The 25,711-nt window shown below is 32.5% G+C and overlaps 1 protein-coding gene across 4 annotated transcripts in view; it reads right to left on the minus strand.

The window, feature by feature from the left end:
• LOC127704699 (zonadhesin-like) overlaps positions 1-15,998 on the minus strand; it is a 66,809-nt gene extending 50,811 nt beyond the window's left edge. The window contains exons 1-4 of one of the 4 annotated variants that reach the window (XM_052208838.1): positions 15,862-15,998; positions 7,723-7,914; positions 3,266-3,457; positions 1,052-1,243 (exon numbers count right to left, since the gene is read on the minus strand). In XM_052208838.1, the coding sequence (XP_052064798.1) occupies positions 1,052-1,243; positions 3,266-3,457; positions 7,723-7,804 (466 nt within the window). In that variant the 5' untranslated portion in view covers positions 7,805-7,914; positions 15,862-15,998. The remainder of the gene's footprint in view (positions 1-1,051; positions 1,244-3,265; positions 3,458-7,722; positions 7,915-15,861) is intronic. The other 3 variants (XM_052208857.1, XM_052208847.1, XM_052208868.1) reach the window with 3 other exon arrangements.
• Between the last annotated feature and the right edge of the window lie 9,713 nt (positions 15,999-25,711).

Here is a 25,711-nt window from a genome sequence, read left to right on the forward strand (position 1 = left end):
TAGTGCTAATAAATCATGACAATTCCTAATCGGTAACAAAAATAACAAAATATGATTAAATGTTAAGACTAAATGACATTCCCTATATATTGTTGTTTTTTTTTTTTTGTCACGATTTTGTGAGGATGATTAAGATGGCGAAATGTAGACACAAGTTTTGTTTACCTATATTCAAATCTCATTAGCCGATTAAGGAGATACACATCAAGGTAACTAACGAAAACTGAGGGATTCGCATGCACGACAAAAGGAACGACAGGGTGCGTTGACTGTGCAAGCATCTCCTGCCATGTATTATATTCCAGTATCCAAACAACGTATCCCGCAAAAATATGTCGCCATTTACTAAAGACACAGATACATAGTGTCGGTAAACCAATTCATGAAGTGACCATGAAACGTATGTATTGTCGATTTTAGTAGTTTTTCCAAATAACTCTGTCTTTTACAAGGAGCACGACCTGTCTGTTATATATATTTTCGTAAAGATTATTGTATAGATTAGGCAGTTAGTTCTCTCGTTTGAATTGTTGTTAATTTTTTCAATTCGGGATCTGTATAGTTGAATATGCGGTATGGGGTCTACTAAAATTGCTGTTGTATTCGTCATTTGAACTCTGATGGATACTTGTCTCATTGGCAATCATACCACATCTCCTTATTATTTTTATAAGCGCACACAAATGGTTAAGATCGTCATTTTAATATTACCTATAAAAACTTGACTTCGATTAAGTTGATCTATTTGTGGATCTTGCTTTGCTGATCATTTTTGTGATTTAAAGTTTCATTCCTTTTATAATAGTTTTTAAAAATAAAAGATAAAAATGGTAAACATCGACAGATAACTCCTATAATGAGTCTCTTGACGATTTCGGCCATGTCGACTTATTTATATATCTTGTTTTGTTGAAAATTTTTGCTATATAAAGTGTCTTTCTATAATTTACCGTTTTCAAGATAAAAGGTAAATTTGGAAAAAATAAAAATTGTCATTTAAGCGCAATAACTCCTGTAATGATATCATAACGCTGGTACAGTAAATACTTACTTGGACATTTCAGTGTATTGCAATCTTCAAACGCGATGTCCTTATCAAGTCCATTACATTTTTCGCCACCATGCAAAGGCATAGGGTTTGTACAAGATCTATATCGGGTTCTCTCTCTTAATCCTCCTCCACAACTTCGGTTACATTGAGTCCAATCAGACCATAATTCGAAAGGTGACCATCCACCATCAACTACAAATATCGATGAATATCAACTAACAAAGGTTTCTCACCAACAAACTTAAAAAAATATCTTCTAGTTTGACAGTAGTACGATTTCCTTCGACAAAATTTTTCTGGAAACAATCTACATTGGTAGTGGTAGGAGGAGCGGGTGGTGTTAAAAATACTTTTCATTCGCATTTAATGTTTTAAGAAGCTTACGATAAATATACGTTTTAGTTGTATAGAGAGTATATCTTCAAGACTTTATGATATACTGTTGTCTTTGTTATTCGACAAGATTCTTTCGAAACAATTTATTAAGGAGAAATAAAAGAATACAGCAAAAAATTAACCTTTAACATCACATATAACAATAACTCGTTCTGATATAATATGTACATTCTCCATATATTCATTTAGTAGTGTTTTCTAATCATGTACGCTAAAGGTTTCTTTCGCCAACGCTGACATGGATTATTCCTAAAACACCCTTCAAACTGTTCCACCATAAGTTGGTCCAATACATTTATTAGTTCTTTCTACTTTTCCATTGAAAGACCAATTGATTTTGTTCTGGTTATTATTTTTTCTTCCGCCAAATTTATTTCTTGCGTTGTTTGTATCTTTCGCATGATGTCGCTTACTATATATTTGGTATATGATATCGAATAGTTTCAGCCCTTTTGAAACTTACAACACTTAACCGAACACTTTTCTTTGTAAGAGTTATCTCCATGAACACAATTCTGTAATGTCTATTCATTTATAACTGTAAATGAAATTGACAATTTTTTTTGGCAAATTGATCGTTTAATCCTTAAATCCTCAAGATATTTATATGAGAGTTATTCCACCTTCTGTATTTGATATAAGTGGAATGTATTTGTAACTGTCAAACCATAAGTAATAGAGACCTGGGTTTTTTTTAATTTTAGGTTCTTGGTCCACCAAAAAAATTGAGGTTAAGGTCAAAGAGCAATGTCATTTCTAAATTTATAATGTGGCTTATCATCTCTTCTCATCAGAAATTGTACAAGATATCGACAAAATATTTTTACTAAGCTGTTTGTTGCGACATGTCATAACATATATATTTTGGATATTAGGGTGCGTTGACATTTAGTGGGAGTTTTCTTCCTTCTAATGTTTAGAAAAAGCTGTACTGTGATAAAACTCATTTACCATATATAGTAGAGTCCAATATTGATCTTTACAATAATTATTATTTATACATGATAAAGCCTTGGTTTTTTTGCATTAGGTTGGTAGACATATGACCTTGAAAAGGTCAGCCAGACGTGACCTTTCGTAAACCAGAAGTAGTTCTTTCCTGCACTGATTTCATGAAAAATTGTACGTAGAACAATATATTTTTGGAATAAGTGTGATGTAAGCTATCAGATGATACAGGAAGTGAAATTGTGTTAATCGGAAGTAACAACTTATCTCCCTTATTTCAAGCAAGAGTATATAGAAACTATATCTTTTTGGAATCAGCGCACTGTTAGCTATTAATTGACACCGGAAAGGACTTATCTTCCACCCTTTATGTATGACAGAAGTGTCTAAAGCATTGTTTAGTTTTACTGATATTGAGATGAGCTATCTAATAACAGCAGACATACTATTTTTTATGCAAATTTTCTTATCTTAAGTGAATTTAGTAGACCTTCAATTGTTCTCTGAACAATTGGTTTTAGATGTATTTCATGTGGTCCTTTATTGCACGTTTTATGAAGATTTGTCTCAATATTGTCATGTCGACTTATTTGTATATCTTGTTTTGTTTATTAGTTTTGCTATATAAAGTTTCTTTCCATCTATTACCGTTTTCCAGATAATAGGTTAATTAAAAAAAAAATTGTAAAAATTGTCATTTAAGCGCGATAACTCCTGTATTGATCCGTCGGACGAATTCGACAATGCTTGTTTGTTTTTGGTCAAGTAGTTTCAGAGGAGAAAAATTTTGTAAAAGTTAACGGACGACGACAGTCGTCAAGTGACGATAATTTCAAATGATAACATAACGCTGGTACAGTAAATACTTACTTGGACATTTCAGTGTATTGCAATCTTCAAACGCGATATCCTCATCAAGTCCATCACATTTTTCGCCACCATGCAAAGGCATAGGGTTTGTACAAGATCTATTTTGGGTTCTCTCTCTTGATCCTCCTCCACAACTTCGGTTACATTGAGTCCAATCAGACCATGATTCGAAAGGTGACCATCCGCCATCAACTACAAACATCGATATATATCAACTAACAAAGGTTTTTCACCTACAAACTTAAAAAATATCTTCTATATTGGCAGTAATACGATTTCCTTTGTTATTCGACAAGATCTTTCTGGAAACAATCTACATTGAACAAGGTATTAAATAAAACTGGAAATCAACATTAAGTTTTGAAAACCTCCATTTCTTCTTACCGCTTAATTTCATGATGTAAGTTAGATTATTTTTTAATTTCATGTAAATATCATTTTTTTTTCTTTTAGTTGATTTTTTTACAAATTCAACCTATTTATTATGATTTAAAGACATATTGTGCATTATAACTTACTTTAAGAAATAAATTGCAAACAGTTGATAGTTTGGCTAAACCTTTTCATGTTATGTAAACATGAAAACTTTGGAACTAAGATTATTCCATGCATGCATGGACGATGAATACACGTTTTAATTTTATTAAGAGTATATCTTCTAGACTCTCTGTTGTACTGTTTCCTTCGTTATTCGACAAAATTCTTTCAAAACAATTTATTTAGGAAAAATAAAGGAATACAACAAAAATTTTAATCTTTAACATCACAAATAACAATAATTCGTTCTTACATAATATCTTCACTCTCTAAATATTCATTTAGTAGTGTTTATAATCATGTACGCTAAAGGTTTCTTTCGACAACGCTGACATGGATTATTCCCAATACTAGTGTTGGCTAATCGGTTGAAATTACCAACTAATTATCTATTACAATCGGTTGACATCAACCAACCGACTATCGGTTAAAATCGCATCATTATAACCCGCCCTTTTTTATATGAACTTATGCATTCAGGCACATTGATCATGTGTAATGCATATGCAGGACTCAAATCTATGGTGGGTTCCAAATCTATGGCAGATTCCTAATCTATTGCAAATGTGACGTCATGCCATTCCAAATTTATGGCAGATTTTTTACAATCCCAATCTATGGCAAGTTTTGTAATTTCCTAATCTATGGCGGATTTTTGTTGTTCCCAAATCTATGGCGAATTTTTGTTGTTCCCAAATCTATGTCAAATTTTGTGCAAATGGAAAACAATGCAGTACATATACGACCAATGACTGGTCTTAAACCAGTGGAAATGTACGACAACGGGAGCATGTCTTTAAACATTTGTGAAATAAACATTCCATAATGATCAACCAAACGGTAATGGCAACCAAAAAATTTCGTAAATGATGAATTCATATACAATAATACAGACTTCAAGGTTGCAATGAACAGATGTGAAATAATATTTATTTCATCGTTAGTACATCTTTTGTATTTGATGACAATTTTAATCAAATTGGTATCCGGTAATTTTATCTTTCACTTTATAAACTTTGCCAGCCGTAGACGGTAAAATATTTACTATACTGACTACTTTTCTACAATATCCGGTACTGAAAACAGCGGTGCCCTTTTTCATCGCGGGCTTAGGCCGCTACAGCATAATTTGTCCCTCTTCTGGATAATAGGTCAAATCTTCCTTTAAACCATCCGGAAATTAATGTGAAGGAAAATACCTTCATCTGGAATGGTGTTCTGATCTATTGGTTCCGCCATCGTTAGCAGCGGCGATCATGGTGTAATATGACGTTATTCAATATTGTGACGTTTTATGTTATTCTTTTTCCCGGGAAATTATACAATTTCAAGATCTACCATAGATTTGGAAAAAACTAAAATCTGCCATAGATTTGATTTGTTTGACGTTTGTAACGTCACATTTGCCACAGATTAGGAATCTGCCATAGATTTGGAACCCGCCATAATGTAGGACTCAAATCTCTGGCGGGTTCCAAATCTATTGCAGATTCCTAATCTATGGCGGATTTTTGTTGTTCCCAAATCTATGGCGAATTTTTGTTGTTCCCAAATATATGTCAAATTTTGTGCAAATGGAAAACAATGCAGTACATATACGACCAATGACTGGTCTTAAACCAGTGGAAATGTACGACAACGGGAGCATGTCTTTAAACATTTGTGAAATAAACATTCCATAATGATCAACCAAACGGTAATGGCAACCAAAAAATTTCGTAAGTGATGAATTCATATACAATAATACAGACTTCAAGATTGCAATGAGCAGATGTGAAATAATATTTATTTCATCGTTAGTACATCTTTTGTATTTGATGACAATTTTAATCAAATTGGTATCCGGTAATTTTATCTTTCACTTTATAAACTTTGCCAGCCGTAGACGGTAAAATATTTACTATACTGACTACTTTTCTAAAATATCCGGTACTGAAAACAGCGGTGCCCTTTTTCATCGCGGGCTTAGGCCGCTACAGCACAATTTGTTCCTCTTCTAGATAATAGGTCAAATCTTCCTTTAAACCATCCGCAAATTAATGTGAAGGAAAATACCTTCATCTGGAATGGTGTTCTGATCTATTGGTTCCGCCATCGTTAGCAGCGGCGATCATGGTGTAATATGACGTCATTCAATATTGTGACGTTATATGTTATTCTTTTTCCCGGGAAATTATACAATTTTAAGATCTACCATAGATTTGGAAAAAACAAAAAACTACCATAGATTTGATTTGTTTGACGTTTGTAACGTCACATTTGCCACAGATTAGGAATCTGCCATATATTTGGAACCCGCCATAATGTAGGACTCAAATCTATGGCGGGTTCCAAATCTATGGCAGATTCCTAATCTATGGCAAATGTGACGTCATGCCATTCTAAATCTATGGCAGATTTTTTACAATCCCAATCTATGGCAAGTTTGATATTTCCTAATCTATGGCGGATTTTTGTTGTTCCCAAATCTATGGCGAATTTTTGTTGTTCCCAAATCTATGTCAAATTTTGTGCAAACGGAAAACAATGCATAACATATACGACCAATGACTGGTCTTAAACCAGTGGAAATGTACGACAACGGGAACATGTCTTTAAACATTTGTGAAATAAACATTCCATAATGATCAACCAAACGGTAATGGCAACCAAAAAATTTCGTAAATGATGAATTCATATACAATAATACAGACTTCAAGATTTCAATGAACAGATGTGTAATAATATTTATTTCATCGTTAGTACATCTTTTGTATTTGATGACATTTTTAATCAAATTGGTATCCGGTAATTTTATCTTTCACTTTATAAACTTTGCCAGCCGTAGACGGTAAAATATTTACTATACTGACTACTTTTCTAAAATATCCGGTACTGAAAACAGCGGTGCCCTTTTTCATCGCGGGCTTAGGCCGCTACAGCACAATTTGTCCCTCTTCTGGATGATAGGTCAAATCTTCCTTTAAACCATCCGCAAATTAATGTGAAGGAAAATACCTTCATCTGGAATGGCGTTCTGATCTATTGGTTCCGCCATCATTAGCAGCGGCGATCATGGTGTAATATGACGTTATTCAATATTGTGACGTTATATGTTATTCTTTTTCCCGGGAAATTATACAATTTCAAGATCTACCATAGATTTGGAAAAAAAACAAAAATCTGCCATAGATTTGATTTGTTTGACGTTTGTAACGTCACATTTGCCACAGATTAGGAATCTGCCATAGATTTGGAACCCGCCATAGATTTGATTCCTACACCTATATTTCATATCATTGCAGAGTTTTGTATAGATATAAGAAGATGTGTGGTATGAGTGCCAATGAGACAACTCTCCATCCAAGTAAAAATTTATAAAAGTAAACCATTATAGGTCACAGTACAGTCTTCAACACGGACCCTTGGCTCAAACCGAATGTTCATTTTTGATCTTTTGTTTCCTTTACATATTTAAATAGCAATTAAAACAGCAGACATACTATTTTTTATGCAAATTTGCCTGTCTTAAGTGAATTTGAGTGGAAAGACCTTCAATTGTTCTCTGGATAATTGGTTTTAGATGTATTTCATTTGGTCCTTTATTGCACGTTTTATGAAGATTTGTCTCAATATTGTCATGTCGACTTATTTGTATATCTTGTTTTGTTTATTAGTTTTTTCTATATAAAGTTTCATTCTAAATATTACCGTTTTCAAGATTATAGGTAAATTTGAAGAAAAAAAATGGCAAAAATTGTCATTTAAGCGCAATTACTCCTGTAAGGATCCGTCTGACGATTTCGACAATGCTTGTTGTATTTTTGGTCATGCAAGTAGTTTTAGGGGAGAAGATTTTTGTAAAAGTTAACGGACGACGACAGTCGTCAAGTGATGATAATTTCAAATGATATCATAACGCTGGTACAGTAAATACTTACTTGGACATTTCAATGTATTGCAATCTTCAATCGCGATATCCTCATCAAGTCCATCACATTTTTCGCCACCATGCAAAGGCATAGGGTTTGTACAAGATCTATTTCGGGTTCTCTCTCTCAATCCTCCTCCACAACTTCGGTTACATTGAGTCCAATCAGACCATGATTCGAAAGGTGACCATCCACCATCAACTACAAATATCGATATATATCAACTAACAAAGGTTTCTCACCTACAAACTTAAAAGATATCTTCTTTATTGGCAGTAATACGATTTCCTTTGCTATTCGACAAGATCTTTCTGGAAACAATCTACATTGTTAGTGGTAGGTGAATCGGTTGGTGTTTATAATTGAATACAGCAAAGGATTTAATCTTTAACATCACATATAACAATAATTCGTTCTTGCATTATATCTTCACTCTCTTTATATTCATTTAGTAGTGTTTCTAATCATGTACGCTAAAGGTTTCTTTCGACAACGTTGACCTGGATTATTCCCAATACCAGTGTTGGCTAATCGGTTGAAATTACCAACTGATTATCTATTACAATCGGTTGACATAAACCAACCGACTATCGGTTAAAATCGCATCATTATACATTGCCCTTTTTTTATATGAAATCATGCATTCAGGCACATTGTACATGTGTAATGCATATATTTCATATCATTGCAGAGTTTTATATGTTTATTTTTGATCTTTTGTTACCATTTCATATTTAAATAGCAATTAAAACAGTGAATCAATTAGAATCCAGATTCAGATTGAACATATTTTGTCTTATAATAACAACATTTATAACCAACAATGACACTAAAGTTTCTAAATTTCAATGGTATCACTCACATTATAATTTCAAATACCTAACTGTATCAAAAGTTGAATGCTTCTCGTTTAAAAAAGATATATAAAGTATCTAACTTTAAATATTTAAAGTATATCAATAAATAAAACAATGCACATGCATTGAAATATATACATCTAACTAAGGGGATACAATAAATGTCTGTTAATTCGTGTGGAATGCGTATTTTTCACTTTTGTTAGCACTGTCATTCGTGCTTCTGTTCTTATAATCGTAATAATACGGAATTTTTTCATAGTTGGTCCGTATACGATCCGTGATTCGTATATATTTCAAACTTACAACCTTAACCGAACACTTTTCTTTGTAAGAGTTATTCTGTTATGTCTATTCCTTCGCAACTGTAAATTAAATTGACAACTTTTTTTTTGCAAATTGATCGTTACATCTTCAAGATATGTATATGAGAGTTATTCCCCCTTCTGTATTTGATATAAGTGAAATGTATTTGTAACTGGCAAACCATAAGTGATAGAGATCTGGGTTTTTTGATTTTTGGTCCTTGGTCCACCAAAAAGATTGAGATCAAGGTCAAAGGTCAATGTCATTTCCAATTTATGTTTTGGCTTATTGTCTCTTCTCCTCAGAAATTGTACAAGATATCGACAAAATGCATTTACTAAGCTGTTTGTTGCGACATGTCATAACATATATATTTCGGTTATCAGGGTGCGTTGACATTTCGTGGGACTTTTCTTCCTTCTAATGTTTAGAATAAGCTGTATTGTGATAAAACTCAGTAACCATATATAGAAGAGATCAACCATTATATAGTAGAGTCTTAGGGTCATTTGATTTGAGGTCCTAGCTTTTTGACCTTGAAATTCAGGTCAAGGTCAAAGGTAAATTTTACGCTATAGATATTTATTTTTACCATAATTAATATTTATACATGATAAAGCCTTGGTTTTTTTTCCTTAGGTTGGTAGACATATGACCTTGAAAAGGTCAGCCAGACGTGACCTTTCATAAACCGGAAGTAGTCCTTTCCTGCACCGATTTCACAAAAAAAAATACGTAGAATAATATATTTTTGGAATTAGTATGATGTAAGCTATCATATTATACTGGAATCTTAAATTGTGTTAATCGGAAGTAACAACTTATCACCCTTATTTCAAGCAAGAGTATATAGAAACTATATATTTTTGGAATCAGCGCAATATAAGCTATTAATTGACACCGGAAGTACTTTGATTGAACCGGAAATGACTTATTTTCTCCCTTTATATATGAGAGAAGTGTCTTGAGTTTTGAATTTTTGGACTCAAATTTAGATGAGCTATCTGATAACAGCAGACATAATATTTATTATCCAAATTTGCTTATCTTAATTGAATTCGGGTGGAAAGACCTCACTTGATCTCAGAACAATTGTTTTTTAGAATTTTTAAAGTGGTCTATTATTGCACGTTTTATGAAGATTTGTCTCAAAATTAGCATTTCTAAGTTGACATCTAGATATTAGAAATCCATGTCAAAAACTTATTTGAAATTTAGAATTAGATTCAAAGTAGTCATTTAGAAAAATCTTTAAAATTTTGAAGCCAATACAAAGTTACATGTGCAATGAACATTGGGCCATAGCCTGTTAAAACAACGTTTTTTGCTCTTGAGGCCATTGAATTGTTTTTCTTGGACAAATAGGTTTAGATTGCGGCATACGTATATTTTTGTATATTAACAATTTGATTTTGGAACGAAATGCATACAGATGTTTGTTGCTTTTATCTTTTTTAAACATTCTATTGTTGTCTAGTCTTAAGTTGTCTATGTTGTGTTTTATGAAATGATGTTATTCATTTAGTCGTTTTTCGTTTTGTTGCCAGGACGTTGTTACCTTGTCTTTGACTTACGGGATTGAATATCCCTTTGGTATTTTATATTTAACGCCACAGCTGTCTAATGCTGTACTCTGAAATTAGGTAATTTGGTTTTATTATTACTTGCTGACATTTTGTCTTTACATAATATGGTTTTGACATTAATTAATGATTTTCTGATATTACTCAATATGGTATAGTCGTTACTTAATGATATTTCGATTTTATATGACATGGTTTCGTATTGACTAGATATGGTTATGACATTACTTAATATGGTTTTGACATTACTTAATATGGTTTTGTCATTACTATATATGGTTTTGGCTTTACTTAATATGGTTTTACATTACGTAATAAGGGTTTGTCATTACTTAATATGGTTTTGTCATTACTTAATATTGTTTTGATATATATTTATACGGTTTTTCTCATTACTTAATATGGTTTTGTCATAACTTAATATGGGTTTGCCATTACTTTATATGGTTTTGTCATTAATATGGTTTTGTCATTTCTATGGTTTTGACATTACTTAATATTGTTTTGTCTTTAATATGGTTTTGTGATAACTAAATGTGGTTTTGACATAACTTATATGGTTTTGTGATAACTAAATGTGGTTTTGACATAACTTATATGGTTTTGTCATTACTTAATATGGATTTGACATTATTTAATATGGTTTTGTCATTACTTCATATGTTTTTTTCATTACTGGATATGGTTTTGTCATCACTTAATATGGTTTTGTCATTACTTACTATGGTTTTGTATTTACTTACTATGGTTTTGTCATTACTCACTATGGTTTGTCATTACTTAATATGGTTTTGTCATTACTTTATATGATTTTGTCATCACTTAATATGGTTTTGTCATTACTTTATATGGTTTTGTCATTACTTAATATGGTTTTGTCATTACTTTATATGGTTTTGTTATTTCGTTATATAGTTTTGTCATTAATCAATATGATATCAAGTAGTATCATAGTTAGAAATCATCGTAATGTTTCCGCGGAACCCTGTGTCTCGCCTGCGATTACTGCTGTCAGTGAAAAAGTGTAATGTTGACTCCATTTACTAGAAAAAAAAAATTCTTTCGATGATTTTTATTATCTTAAGGATAAGCTTCTGTCCAAGTTTTATAACAATCAAAGAAGTCTGGTTAAAATTTTATCATGTCAAAAAAGATTAATTAGGTAAATGTTTGCTGCAAAGAAATAAGTCCAACTATCAGTAAAATATTAAAAAGTTATGACTAATATAATAGCAAAACTTTGCTTCAGACATTATCTCTCTCATAAAAAAGCTTCTGCCAATTGAAAGTTTAATAATGAAATTAAGAATGGAAATGGGGAATGTGTCAAAGAGACAACAACCCGACCAAAGAGCAGAAAACAGCCGAAGGCCACCAATGGATCTTCATCACAGCAAGAAAATCCCGCACCCGGAGGCGGACTCCAGCTGGCCCCTAAATAAAAATGTGTACTAGTTCAGTGAAAAGGGACGTCCAAAACATAATAGAACTAAAATTTAAAAAACTACAAGACTAACAAAGGCCAGAGGCTCCTGACTTGGGACAGACGCAAAAAAGCGGCGGAGTTAAACATGTTTTGTGAGATCTCAACCCTCCCCCTATATCTCTAGGCAATGTAGAATAAACAAACACACAGAAGTACGCACAGTAAAACTCAGTTTAAAAGAAGTCCGAGTCCGATGTCAGAATAGGTAACAGAAGAAACTAAACAAAATGACAATGATACATAAATTAACAAAGGCATACTAACAGTTACTGACATTCCAGCTTCAGACCTCAATTAAACTGATTGAAAGATTATGTCATAATCATATGAAAATCAAGCACAATCCCTCCCGTTAGGGGTTTAGTAACATACCATCATAAAATATATGAGAAGAACATAACACGTATCATGCAAACAATTGGTGTTAGAATAAATGTTTTTATTTCCGATGCAAAGACCCTATGAGTGAATCAATATTAATTCCAATATATGCCATCTTTAATGACCTGACAACAGTATCGTAACTATATCCCTTCTGAATAAGTCTGTTTAAAGGTTTGGTTAGCTTTTGAAGAGAGAATGATGATATTTTTGTGCTTTGTATAGAATATTACCAAAAAAGATTGGATGTCAAATACCTGAACGTATAAGATGTCTGCATGTTGATTTATATTTACGAATGATGTCCTTGTACCGATGTTAAAATTTAGTAAATGTTTTGTGATATCGTAAACCCTGGTGTAATAATTTTTCAGTATTACAGAGATTTCTTTCGTTAAAATCAAATACATTGTTATATACACGAGCGAATCGAACACGTTGAGATATATTAACACCATAAGACGGTGACAAGGGAACGTCACCATCTAAAAAAGGATAATAAAAACTAGGAAATGAAAAATCATCTCTTTTATCTTGAACAGCGGTACACTACTGTTGCCTTTATTTATCGTAAATGTTGGTATTAAGATTCCAGTTAAAGATATAGATATCAAGATCCAGGAAATGACAGTGTTCATTGTCAGTATTAGCTTTATTTAAAGTCAGTTCAGCAGGATAAATCTTTTTAGTGCACAGACTGAAGTCGTCATTATTGAGAGCCAATATATCATCCAAATATCTAAAAGTGTTATTAAATTTTTGTAACAGATGTTGTTTCGATGGGTCTTTGCTGATTTTAGTCATAAATTGAAACTCATAAAAATGCAGAAACAGATCCGCAATAAGTGGTGCACAGTTATTCCTCATTGGAATTCCGATAACTTGACAACATACGGAATCTTCATAGCGAACAAAAATGTTTTTTTAGTAAAAATTCAAGTTCAGTTATCGTATCAAAGCAGGTCCAATTGACATATTTCTTTGTGTAAAAACTCTATTTAGGTTGACAAAGTAATTGATGTATAACAAACTTCAACCACAGATTGTATAAACTTGTTGACTGCCAAAAAATAAGTCATTTTATCAATTGAATACGGAAAAAAAAAGATAAATATTTCATAAATTTTATTCTAGATACTATCTTTTGGTAAAATAAAACCCGTCTGTCTATGTTGTATAACAAAGTTATTGATGAATGAAAAACTTTAACCTCAGGCTGTATTTATATGTTAAGTGTAAAAATTTAAATCCATTCACCTGTAAAATGCAGAAAAAAGAAAATAAATATTTTTATAAAAAAACTTTTATCCTAATCTCATAAAAAAGTTATTGATGTCTAAAAAACAAATCTATAACCTCAGACTTAACCTAAATGTTGACGGCACCGGAAGGGAAACGGGGGGATCGCACTAATGGACAAAGCATCAATTTTATATGATAACAATTCCCTGATGTTTTAGCGCGTATAATCATTTGACATATTCGAATATATTCTGATATACCTCGCACTTAAGGATGTTTGAATTTTGCCAAATTTTCGGAATCCTCTGGTTTTATCCATGTTTGGCCATTAAATAATTTTGTCCACAAAACCACACTTTTCTTTTCATAATTTTATTACATATAGTTTAAAAGCCATATTTGAAAATCTTATAGAATCCTTGTTATTTTTTCATTGTTTTTGAAAGAAAAAAGGTGCCAATGTTAAATGTATGAAAAATCTAGAGAGAATTATTTCCCACCAAATTTTCCATGGCTTATATCTCGAAAACAAGCACATGGACCCTACATTTTTTTCTGCTTTTTCAGTTCATTTATTTATATACTATAAATTTATAATAGTCTTTTAAAAAGCTTGTTATTTTGAAACAGAGTAGCGAACATCCTTAAAAAACATGTTTTAGGAATATTTGTTTCAAAGATGACGACAGATATATTTCAATTGTCGTAACAACAATCCCGTCCTCTCTTAGTCTAATGAGACTTATCACCGGTCTTTAGTTACATGAACAACACCACGGGTTGCACATGTGGAGCAGGATCTGATTACCTTCCGGAGCAACCGAGATCACGCCCGTTATGGTGGCGTTCGTGTAACACTGGAAAAAATTTATCTTAACGATTTGTGTGCAAATGATTATTGAAAAAAATAGCTGATGGAACATTTGGGCGGGGTGCATTCCCAAATTTTTATTTTTTTTGTGTACTATTTTTCTTATGTTTGACTGTCGGTCCCCCATAATGTACGCATGCCCCTCAGTCCCCTTTTCGAAAGCCCAAGCGAAAGCCAAGAATCCGCAATAGAAAATTTAATACGAACTGATATCTAATAACTCGAATTCTAACTAGAATTTCAACTCCAACTCTACCTTTAAATGTTACTTAAACTCGAATTTCAATTCTAAACTCAACTCGAACTTTAACTCTAATTTTGGCTTTACTTCTAACTTGAAGACTAACTCGACAGGCGGAAACCCAGTTGAAATCAAACAAATGAAATTGAACTCTTTGATAGAGAAGGGAAAATTCCCCCTGACAACCGATCCGACAATAGTTTCAAGTTGACCAAATGCATTAAAGTACATTAAATGATGCTCAATAGTTAGTAGATACATTTTTCCTTTAAAATACAACTGGCATATAAGGATCGTAATGATGCTATATGGATAAATTTATCGGTTTTCAAGGGCTAAATTGACAGCGCGTCATCACTACAATGGCTTCCGTTTTTACGATTATAAAAATTAGAAGCGTAATGGGGAGATAATTTTGACGAAGTAGAATCCTGACTGTCGAAATTAACTCGAACAGTTTTGAACTCCAACTCGATGGATAGCCACACTCGTCCGAGGAACATAAAAAAAATTACATGGAAACGGGTTTTAAAATAGAACCAATTTTCCCAAATGGTCACGTGGTTTTACCTCAACGAGTAATGTGATAACCACATCAAATACTAGAACGAACACTTCATGTAGTGTAAAACTGAAACATCATTATGTAATGTTAAAGCCATATAAAAAATTGACAAATCGTCATTACAAAATAAAAAAAAAAAACACATCATGTAATGAAACAACATCATTACGTTAATCAACATACACATCAAGTAATGTTATAACCACATTGCGTCATGACACAACCATATCAAGTAATGACAAAATCATGTCAAGTCAATACGAAGCCTGGCATGCAATGTAATTATATCGAAATACAGTAATGACTATACAATATTGGGTAATATCAAAACATCATTAAGGAATGATAAAACCATATTATATAAAGACAAAATATCATCAAGTAATAATAAAACTAAGTTACCTAATGTCAGAGTAACACATAAGACAGATGTGGTGTTCTGTTTATCTTTTGAAACATAGTGTGTGGCAAAATTTTAGTTAACTTTCAAGGAATTTGATCTAGTTTGGCTAAATCACAAACATCTTATTTGACAATTCACGAAATAACATTTTCACTGTGATGTATAAGAAATGATACGTTTCATCTCTCACATAAAACAGTGTATATAAATTACTTGGACAATATTGTGTATTGCATTCTTCAGTTGAATTTTCTATGGGCAAACCATCACAGGATCGTCCATGACATGCGGGTGATGGATTATTACAGAGCCTCTCCCTGGTTCGTGTCTGTGTAGGTGATATTGAACCATTTTTCCTACATTCTTATGAACAGTTAGTCCACATTGTCCATGGTTCCCATGATCCCCAACCACCATTTACTGAAAACAATTACTCTAAACTTTAATCTTTTGAGGTAAACTCTATATACTACTAAACTAGTAATCATTATGTTGTCATTTAAAGTTTATCTAAAGATTGAAGTGCAACTATCAAATTATTTCATTACCTTTTAAAGTCTACATGGGTTCGGAATCAACTAATATCGACTTTTCTCGAAAGCAATTAGAAAAGTCGACACTAAATAAAGGCAACAGTAGTATACCGCTGTTCAATAGTCATAATTCTATTAAGTGTGAATGAGAAAATATATAATATGCTAGCAATTCGTTGTAAATTGCCAGATTAAGTGCATGATTAAAAAAAAGAAAGTATAAAATAATCTTTTTAAACACGAAAAAAAAATGATATATATGGTTTCCCCAGAATGGAAGAACGTATCACTTTTTTTAAAGTAGATGTGTCGGAATCACACGAATGGCCCCACCTTCGAAAAATGCATGAAGGCATTTCTAAGATTAGAAATTTTTAAAGTCCAAAGTCCGTTATTTCAGCAAAAATCAGCGGAGTGGAACCGAACGCAAACTCGATCTGTAACTCATTATTGTGGACTCACATACTATAACAGCGCAATATGTGAAGGCGTTTAGAACAGGGCATTTTAACTGGTATATTTTCGAAATTTTCATAGTCCAAAGACTGTAATTTCGGCCAAAATCAGTGGAGTGGAACCAAACGTAATCTCGATCTGTTACTCATCGTAGTAGACTCACATACTAAAAATCAGCACAATATGTGCTGACGTTTAGAAAAAACTGTTATTTTCACAAAATATTCAAAGTCAAAAGCCCGTAGTTTCGGCCTAAATGAGCGGAGCGGAACCAATTTGGACTCAATCTGTAACTCATCATAGTAGACTCACATACTAAAAATCAGCTCAATATGTGAAGGCGATTAGAAAAAAATGTCCGTATAACTGTTTGTTGCGGAATGAAGGAATCTCCCATTTAAGCTTCGAGCGTTTCTGGTGTAGGTTAATTAAAAAAAAAACAATTTCTATAGACCTTGAATAGTTGCACAAACATGCAAGTCATGCAAATCTATTTAATGCCGTTTTCGTCTAATCCTTAATTCAAATGACCACCTATGTAACATAATTTTGATTCTACAATTTTCCTTGAACCAGAGCAGTAACTTCCGTTTACAAGCAGGTGTTGGCTTTATACATTATCTGTTACGGTATATCTATGCTTGTGGTTGAATGAGAGCGATCCACATGGTATACACCAAGTAGAACAATTCCCCCAGTTTCCCTAGGGTTCCTAACTACTCCATCCTGCATTTACTATAAATATACATTATCCCGATAGTATCATCAACTAGTTGTCAGTGTTTCGCCATTGACATGATTTATAACATATTTACTTAAAATTGCGTTGATAAGGGACAAACATTACTTACATATTTAGAGTAAACGCCATTTGTGCTATTAACCAATTCTATAAAATTGGGTGGCTCGTAAGTATAGCTTGTCAAGACAATAAGCGCGTAATGGGTTTGGGTTAAATAGCTTTGAAAAAGCCACATATAAACATCTCAAAAACTATTTTAGATTCCTAGATTCTAGCATTCTTTAAGAGTATTCCTATAACATAAGCCATCGTAGGTCCATATCGTTTGCTTCAACGTTTTTGATCTGATATCTTTTTAATCAAGTCTTATCGGAAGTCGATATTTTCTTGTAGCATTATCTTAAATTTATTACCCACTGCCAAAACTAATAACTTGAATTACAAAATTTGATTTTTTTAAATCTAATATACCTTTACAGAAGTTGGTATTACACTTGTTATACTTGTTTTGACTAGAAGAACCACTGCAATAACGTCCTCCTTTATAAGGCCTTGGATTTGTACAAGAACGTGTTCTAGTGTATCTCTGTTGTGGATACTGGGATGATCCACATGTTGTACATGTAGCTGAACAACTACTATATACACTCCAAGACCCCCATGAACTCCATCCACCATGTTCTGAAGAAATAATGTAAAATACATACAAAATCAAATGAGACTAAATTCAAGTACAACAGCAACATTCTTCAAAGGAGATTTGTGTTAAAGATGTACGTCAATTAGACAAAGATAGTACATGACTCGTAGTGATAACTGGAAATGGTTGTGTCTCAAAGACAAATTTGATTATTATAGTATGATTTATCCCATCATGCATCTAAAAATTACGTGCTTAAAAAACAGATGAACATGTTGTCAATAATATTTGAGCATAATAAGTTTTTCTTTGCATGCAGATTTTTACCAAAAAGATTTTCTATATGGTATTAAATTTTTTTTCAATAATTTGATTATTATAGGACTAACGAGGGTTTTCAGAAGGTAGCTTTGCAACTAGTAAAACAACATGTTATATATATTTTATAATGATGATGAAGTAAGAATATGCGCTGTGTAAGAGACGAACATTCAATTTCAAGATACAACGTAGGCGAATACCAGGCCCCGCGTAAGGCTTGATAGTGAAGCAAACATTAGATTGAGTAAACCATTACTTTATATGGAAAGCCTCAGCTGTCATATATTAGAGATTTACAAAACGTTATGCTGAAGCTTAAAATTTAAAGTTAAGACAGCGTGATGTTCAATTGAGTCATCAAAATGCTAACTCTAAATTACAATATGCTAAGTTGAATTTGCGCAATGATGACTTGCAATGACAAGTGCTTTAGTCGTGATAGTATAATGATAAGTCACCATGTTGTGATGATATGCCAAATACACGTAACGTTGGGTTTAAAGTACATGATGTAAAGTTGACGTTGCATGATGTTAGCTTGCAGATGGATACTGCTCAGTCATCCACTTCGATAGCTATGATAATAAATAAAATGAATAGCTAAAATGTATGGTGCTGACTTGTTATTAATAAATGTTGAGCTGAAATATTACGATGTTATATCAATGTGATATTACGATAGGTGGGCAATCTGTTGATTTAAAACACCATGATGCACAGTTGAAAGTACATGATGTTAAGTTAAGACAACACGATGCTACACCACTATATTGAAACGAAAGGCTTACCATACAATTTGTTGACTTAAAACAACACGATGCAACGTGTTAAGCTAAGATGCTCACTTGAAACTACAGGACGTACAGTTGAAGTTTTGTAATGTTAAGCTACGATAGCACGATGTTTTATCATTATAATGTCACAATGGGTTTATTATAAATTTGCTCATTTAAAACTTCACAACGTACAGTTGAAAGTACATGATGTTAAGCTAAGATGGCACGTTGTTATATCATTAGAATTGTCACGATAGGTTTACCACACGATATGCTCGCTTAAAACTACACGACGTACAGTTGAAAGTACGTGATGTTGAGCTATGATAGCAATATCTTATATCATTATAATATCACGATAGACTTGCCATACAATATGCTCATTTAAAACTACACGACGCACAGTTGAAAGTACATGATGTTAAGTTAAGATAACACGATGCTACACCACTATATTGAAACGAAAGGCTTACCATACAATTTGTTGACTTAAAACAACACGATGCAACGTGTTAAGCTAAGATGCTCACTTGAACTACAGGACGTACAGTTGAAATTTTGTAATGATAAGCTACGATAGCACGATGTTTTATCATTATAATGTCACAATGGGTTTATTATAAATTTGCTCATTTAAAACTTCACAACGTACAGTTGAAAGTACATGATGTTAAGCTAAGATGGCACGTTGTTATATCATTAGAATTGTCACGATAGGTTTACCACACGATATGCTCGTTTAAAACTACACGACGTACAGTTGAAAGTACGTGATGTTGAGCTATGATAGCAATATCTTATATCATTATAATATCACGATAGACTTGCCATACAATATGCTCATTTAAAACTACACGACGTACAGTTGAAAGTACGTGTTGTTCAGCTAAGACAGCACGATGTTATATCATTATAATGTCACGATAGGCTTATTTGACAATTTGCTCATTTAAAATTACACCACGTACAGCTGAAAGTACGTGATGTTAAGCTAAGATAGCACGTTGTTATATCATTAAAATGTCACGATAGACTTACCACACGATATGCTCATTTAAAACTACATGATTTTCAGTTGAAACTAGGTGATGTTAAGCTAAGATAGCATGTTGTTATATCATTTGAATGTCACGATAGGCTTACCATACAATATGCTCATTTAAAACTACACAACGTACAGTTGAAAGTATGTGATGTTGAGCTATGATAGCACGATGTTATATCATAATAATATCACGATAGGCTTGCAATACAATATGCTCATTCAAAACTACACGACGTAGAGTTGAAAGTACATGTTGTTGAGCTAAGATAGCACGATGTTATATCATTATGACGTCACGAGAGGCTTATCATACAATGTGTTGACTTGAAACTACACGATGTAGATTTGAAGTAGTTTGGTCTTGACTTGAAACAGTAAAATGTTAAGTTATAAAAACAAAACGTAAAGTCAAAATAAAACAATGATAGGATGACATATACTTGTGCAGAATTGAAGATTTTTGGTGTTGACTTCGAATATAGTACAAATATTAGATCGTTTTATGTTAAATTGAAAGACAATAACGATGCGTAAAACATTACAGAATTATGTGAATTGAAACTGCAATTCTATGGAAAAAAATGAGGGACCCCCAGGATTTTTTCTTCTTCATTTGCAAGTTGATGAATATTAATGAAATTTAATTCAAGAGGCAAAATGAAGAAAGTTTTCCATAAATTCATAAAGCAAAAGAATTACCCATCGCTATATATTACACTTGAATACAGTTTTGCCGTATATTTTACATGTTTTGTTTGGATTTTTTTTTATGATTAAAAACCATACTTTTTTTTATGAACAATATTTAAGAAAATATTTATCTATGTTGTGTGTTAATATATACAACATAATATTGTGCTTATAAGACTTCGGTTATGACTGTGAGGGTCAAATTTTACTCATATCAAATCACATCTATGTAAGAGTTAGCGGAGAATTTGTATTTACCACTCCCGTTTTTCTCGAAATAAAACATATTAAGAATCTGGAGTCTTAATCTTAAAAAACAAAGATCAACTGATATGACAACTAATACGATTAGCGTAGGACTGAGAGGGTCAGAGCTATATCAGAATGTGACCCCCCCCCCCCCCCCCCCCAGTCTTGTTAGAGTTATTTGAAAATTTGAATTTTCTTTTCCATGAAATAAAACAAAAGAATCTGGACTTAATCAAAAGCGATGCGATTACGATTTCCATAGAATGTCAGAGACAGTTTGTCGACTAGTTCGTTGAAAATTCGGCTAGGCAAGTAAAGTATGTCTTGTAACAAAGCAGGGTTTATTCATATTCATATCACACTTACATGTTCTCGTCCTGATATGCATGTTATATTTGCCACTGTACGTAAAACGCACCCCTTTTTCCCGAAATAAAACCAAAAAATCTGGACTTAATCAAAACCGATGCTATTTGGATTTCCATAGATTGTCAGAGTCGGTTTGTCAACGAGTTTGTTAAAAATTCGGCTAAGCAAGCAAAATGTGTCTTGTACAGAGCCAAGATTTATTCATATTCATATTACACTTACATATTCTCGTCCTTATATGCATGTAATATTTGCCACTGTACACTAAATACAAAAACATTTTCATCAATTCTTTTTTATGAAAAGGAGCCTATTTTAAGCACGTTCATCGATTTGACACCCTGTATTTCCTGTTTTTTTGGGAGTTCCTCGAAAATTATAACACATTCCTTCTTTATTTGCAAAATCGCCAAGTGACGTCTGCCACATATGAAACAGGATCTGCTTACCCTTCTGGAGCACCTGAGATCACCCCTTTTTTGAGGGTTTCGTGTTGCTCAGTTTTTGGTTTTCTATATGTTGCGCTTAATATACTTTGGCTTTTGATCTTTTTTCTCTCGTTTATTTCGGCTCATGAGTTTTTGTCATGACATTGTCAGTTTAGTTAAGATTTCTATTATCCCTTTTGTATATTTCGCCTTCTTTTATCCTTTTTTTTGTATTTTTTTTCGATTCTCCCCTCCCCCTGAACAGTACAATAGATAGATAAATGAAAACAGAAACCCTTTTCAACAAAAGGAGATCTACAAGTAACTCGACGTAACCGAAATTGTAAATTTCTTCCTCATTAGACATATTGCCCTTAGGGTAGATCGGGTGTCTTCCGCCATCTTAGGAAGCTACCATTTGATTTTTATTGGGGGGCTAGAATGAAATTTGAAAAAAAGGCAGGACAGGAGTTTTGAGTAAAAAAAAGGCAGGATGAGCAACTTGGCAAAAAAAAAAGGCAGGATGACAATTTATGTAAAAAAAAGTCAGAATAAACTAATAAAAAATAAAGTAGGACCGAATAGAGTGAAATCACATGGTAGTTCCCTTAGATTCTCATATAGCTCAACACAATCGGTCTAGATCTAAAAAAAATATACACATTTTGAGAGAGGAATGTTATTCATATGTAGTACTTTTCATCTTGATGAAGAAAATTACGAGATTTATCGATTTATCTGATTAAAACAACTATTTGTTTTGGAATACAGAACGTTTTTTGCATGTTTTTCAACTTTTCCATATAGGGGAGATAACTCGGATAACATTATTTTTTGTCGTTTATTATTTTTTTTTAATTTTTTGCCATGGCATTATCAGTCTGTTTTCGACGTATGAGTTTGAAATCCCTTTGGCATATTTCGTCTCTAATGATGGAATGTGTAGGGACTTTATCTATTATTTTGTTTTGTAGACAGAAAACGAGTCTCGTGATCCCAATTTTTTTTTTTATTTTCTAACATTGAGTTTTCCATGTATAGTTTATAAAAAATCTGACAATACTGCATAACCTGTAGCTTGCAAGATGCTCTGTGGCCCAAACTTTTTATTATGTTTTTCAAAACAGAATAAACTACATTTTGGCAAATAATTAAAAAAAAATCTACCGATTTTAATTTAGACCACACTCATGAAAACTACGAGAGAGAGAGAGAGAGAGAGACTGTTGACATAAAAAAAAAACATATCTACAAATTAATCAAAGCAATTATACCAAAATAATTCATGGTCTACTAACAATTTTTATAGATTTTTGATTTTTTTCTTTTTCTTTGAAAACACATATAGATAGAGAGAAGCTGCAAAGAACCAAGAAAATCACTATATATATGGACATGAAAATAAGTGACGGAAATCTTTAATTGGCTTCTTATTATAAGTTATAGGGGTCATTGTCCATTAATGACTTTACCAATTTAAAAAAAATAAAATATTCTCCGACTGGATATTTACATAAACCTGGGCACTATCTTACTTGGTGCTGGAAAAATGGTTGGCACTGCTGTAAATGATGTATTTTTTTTTTGAAAGTTGACGATTTAGACTGGAGGCTCTAGGTCAAATTTCATTAGGTTTCATATAGACTTCATGTATGAGCGAAAAGTATACAACATAATCTACCATACTTTATGTTTGGGTTGGCCCCATGCAGTAGGATTCTTCCACCTATCAATTCTTTTTGTTTTATTTCGTGGAAAAGAAAATTCAAATTTTCAGATACCTCTAACAAGACCGGGGGGGGGGGGGGGGGGGGGGGGGGTCACATTCTGATATAGCTCTGACCCTCTCAGTTCTACGCTTTACCGTATTATTTGTCATATCAGTTGATCTTTGTTTTTTAAGATTAAGACTCCAGATTCTTATGTTTTATTTCGTGGAAAACGGGAGTGGTAAATACAAATTCTCCGTTAACTCTTACATAGATGTGATTTTATATGAGTAAAATTTGACCCTCACAGTCATAAGTCTTCAGTATAAGCACAATATTATGTTGTATATATTAACACACAACATAGATAAATATTTTCTTAAATATTGTTTATAAAAAAAAAGTCTGGTTTTTAATCATAAAAAAAAATCCAAACAAAACATGTAAAATATACGGCAAAACTGTATTCAAGTGTAATATATAGCGATGGGTAATTCTTTTGCTTTATGAATTTATGGAAAACTTTCTTTGTATATCATTTTGCCTCCGAACTTGCAAATGAGGAAGAAAAATCTTGGGGATTTGTCCCTCATTCTTTTCCATATAATTGCAGTTTCAATTCACATAATTCTGTAATGTTTTACGCATCATTATTGTCTTTCAATTTAACATAAAACGATCTAATATTTGTACTATATTCGAAGTCAACACTAAAAATCTTCAATTCTGCACAAGTATATGTCATCCTATCATTGTTTTATTTTGACTTTACGTTCTGTTTTTATAACTGAACATTTTACTGTTTCAAGTCAAGACCAACTACTTCAAATTTACATCGTGTAGTTTCAAGTCAACACATTGTATAATAAGCCTCTCGTGACGTCATAATGATATAACATCGTGCTATCTTAGCTCAACAACACGTACTTTCAACTGTACGTCGTGTAGTTTGAATGAGCATATTGTATGGCAAGCCTATCGTGATATTATAATGATATAACATCGTGCTATCGTAGCTTAGCATTACACAATTTCAACTGTACGTCCTGTAGTTTCAAGTGAGCATCTTAGCTTAACACGTTGCATCGTGTTGTTTTAAGTCAACACATTATATGATAAACCATTCGTTTCAATATAGTGGTGTAGCATCGTGTTATCTTAACTTAACATCATGTACTTTCAACTGTGCATCATGGTGTTTTAAATCAACAGATTGCATGATAGACAAATCGTAATATCACAATGATATAACATCGTACTATCTCAGCTAAACATTTATTAATAACAAGTCAGCACCATACATTTTAGCTATTCATTTTATTAGTTATCATAGCTGTCGATGTGGATGACTGAGCAGTATCAATTTGCAAGCTAACATCATGCAACGTCAACTTCACATCATGTACTTTAAACCCAACGTTACGTGTGTTTGGCATATCATCACAAAATTAACATCGTGACTTATCATTATACTATCACGATTAAAGCACTTGTCATTGCAAGTCAACATTGCGCAAATTCAACTTAGCATATTGTGATTTAGAGTTAGCATTTTGGTGACTCAATTCAACATCACGCTGTCTTAACTTTACATTTCGAGCTTCAGCATAACGTTTTGTAAATCTCTAATATATGACAGCTGAGGCTTTCCATAACTTTAGAATGCAACTAGAAATAGTTGTGTCTGAACAAAAAATTAATTTGATGCCCACGCAATAGTAATGATTTATTCTACTGTGTTGGATAATTTATTTTTCATTTCAAGTTTTGCAAATTTAGGCGCAGATATAAAAAATGTGAATGTTTATAATACAATGTTTTTTTTTTTGTAAGTTCTATATATAGTTAACTTACTGTTAAACCAGTTGGGCTGTTGTAAATTTTATCACGTAATCATTGATGAATTTTTACAGTTTTATGTAATAAAAACTTAAAACTGCTTAACATTATGATGACTGTTATTTTTAGAAAAAAGTAAAGCTTTAAAACTGTTTGAAAAGTTAGCCGGACAAACCATGCCCTGTCTTTTGAAGTCAAAGTTTTGGATTTGTTCTTTTCGAAATTACTATTTCCGTATCTACACTGTCCATTTGATTTATAAAACA

Source organism: Mytilus californianus, unplaced genomic scaffold (assembly GCF_021869535.1).
Source record: "Mytilus californianus isolate M0D057914Y unplaced genomic scaffold, xbMytCali1.0.p SCAF_1, whole genome shotgun sequence".
Classification (NCBI taxonomy): domain Eukaryota; kingdom Metazoa; phylum Mollusca; class Bivalvia; order Mytilida; family Mytilidae; genus Mytilus; species Mytilus californianus.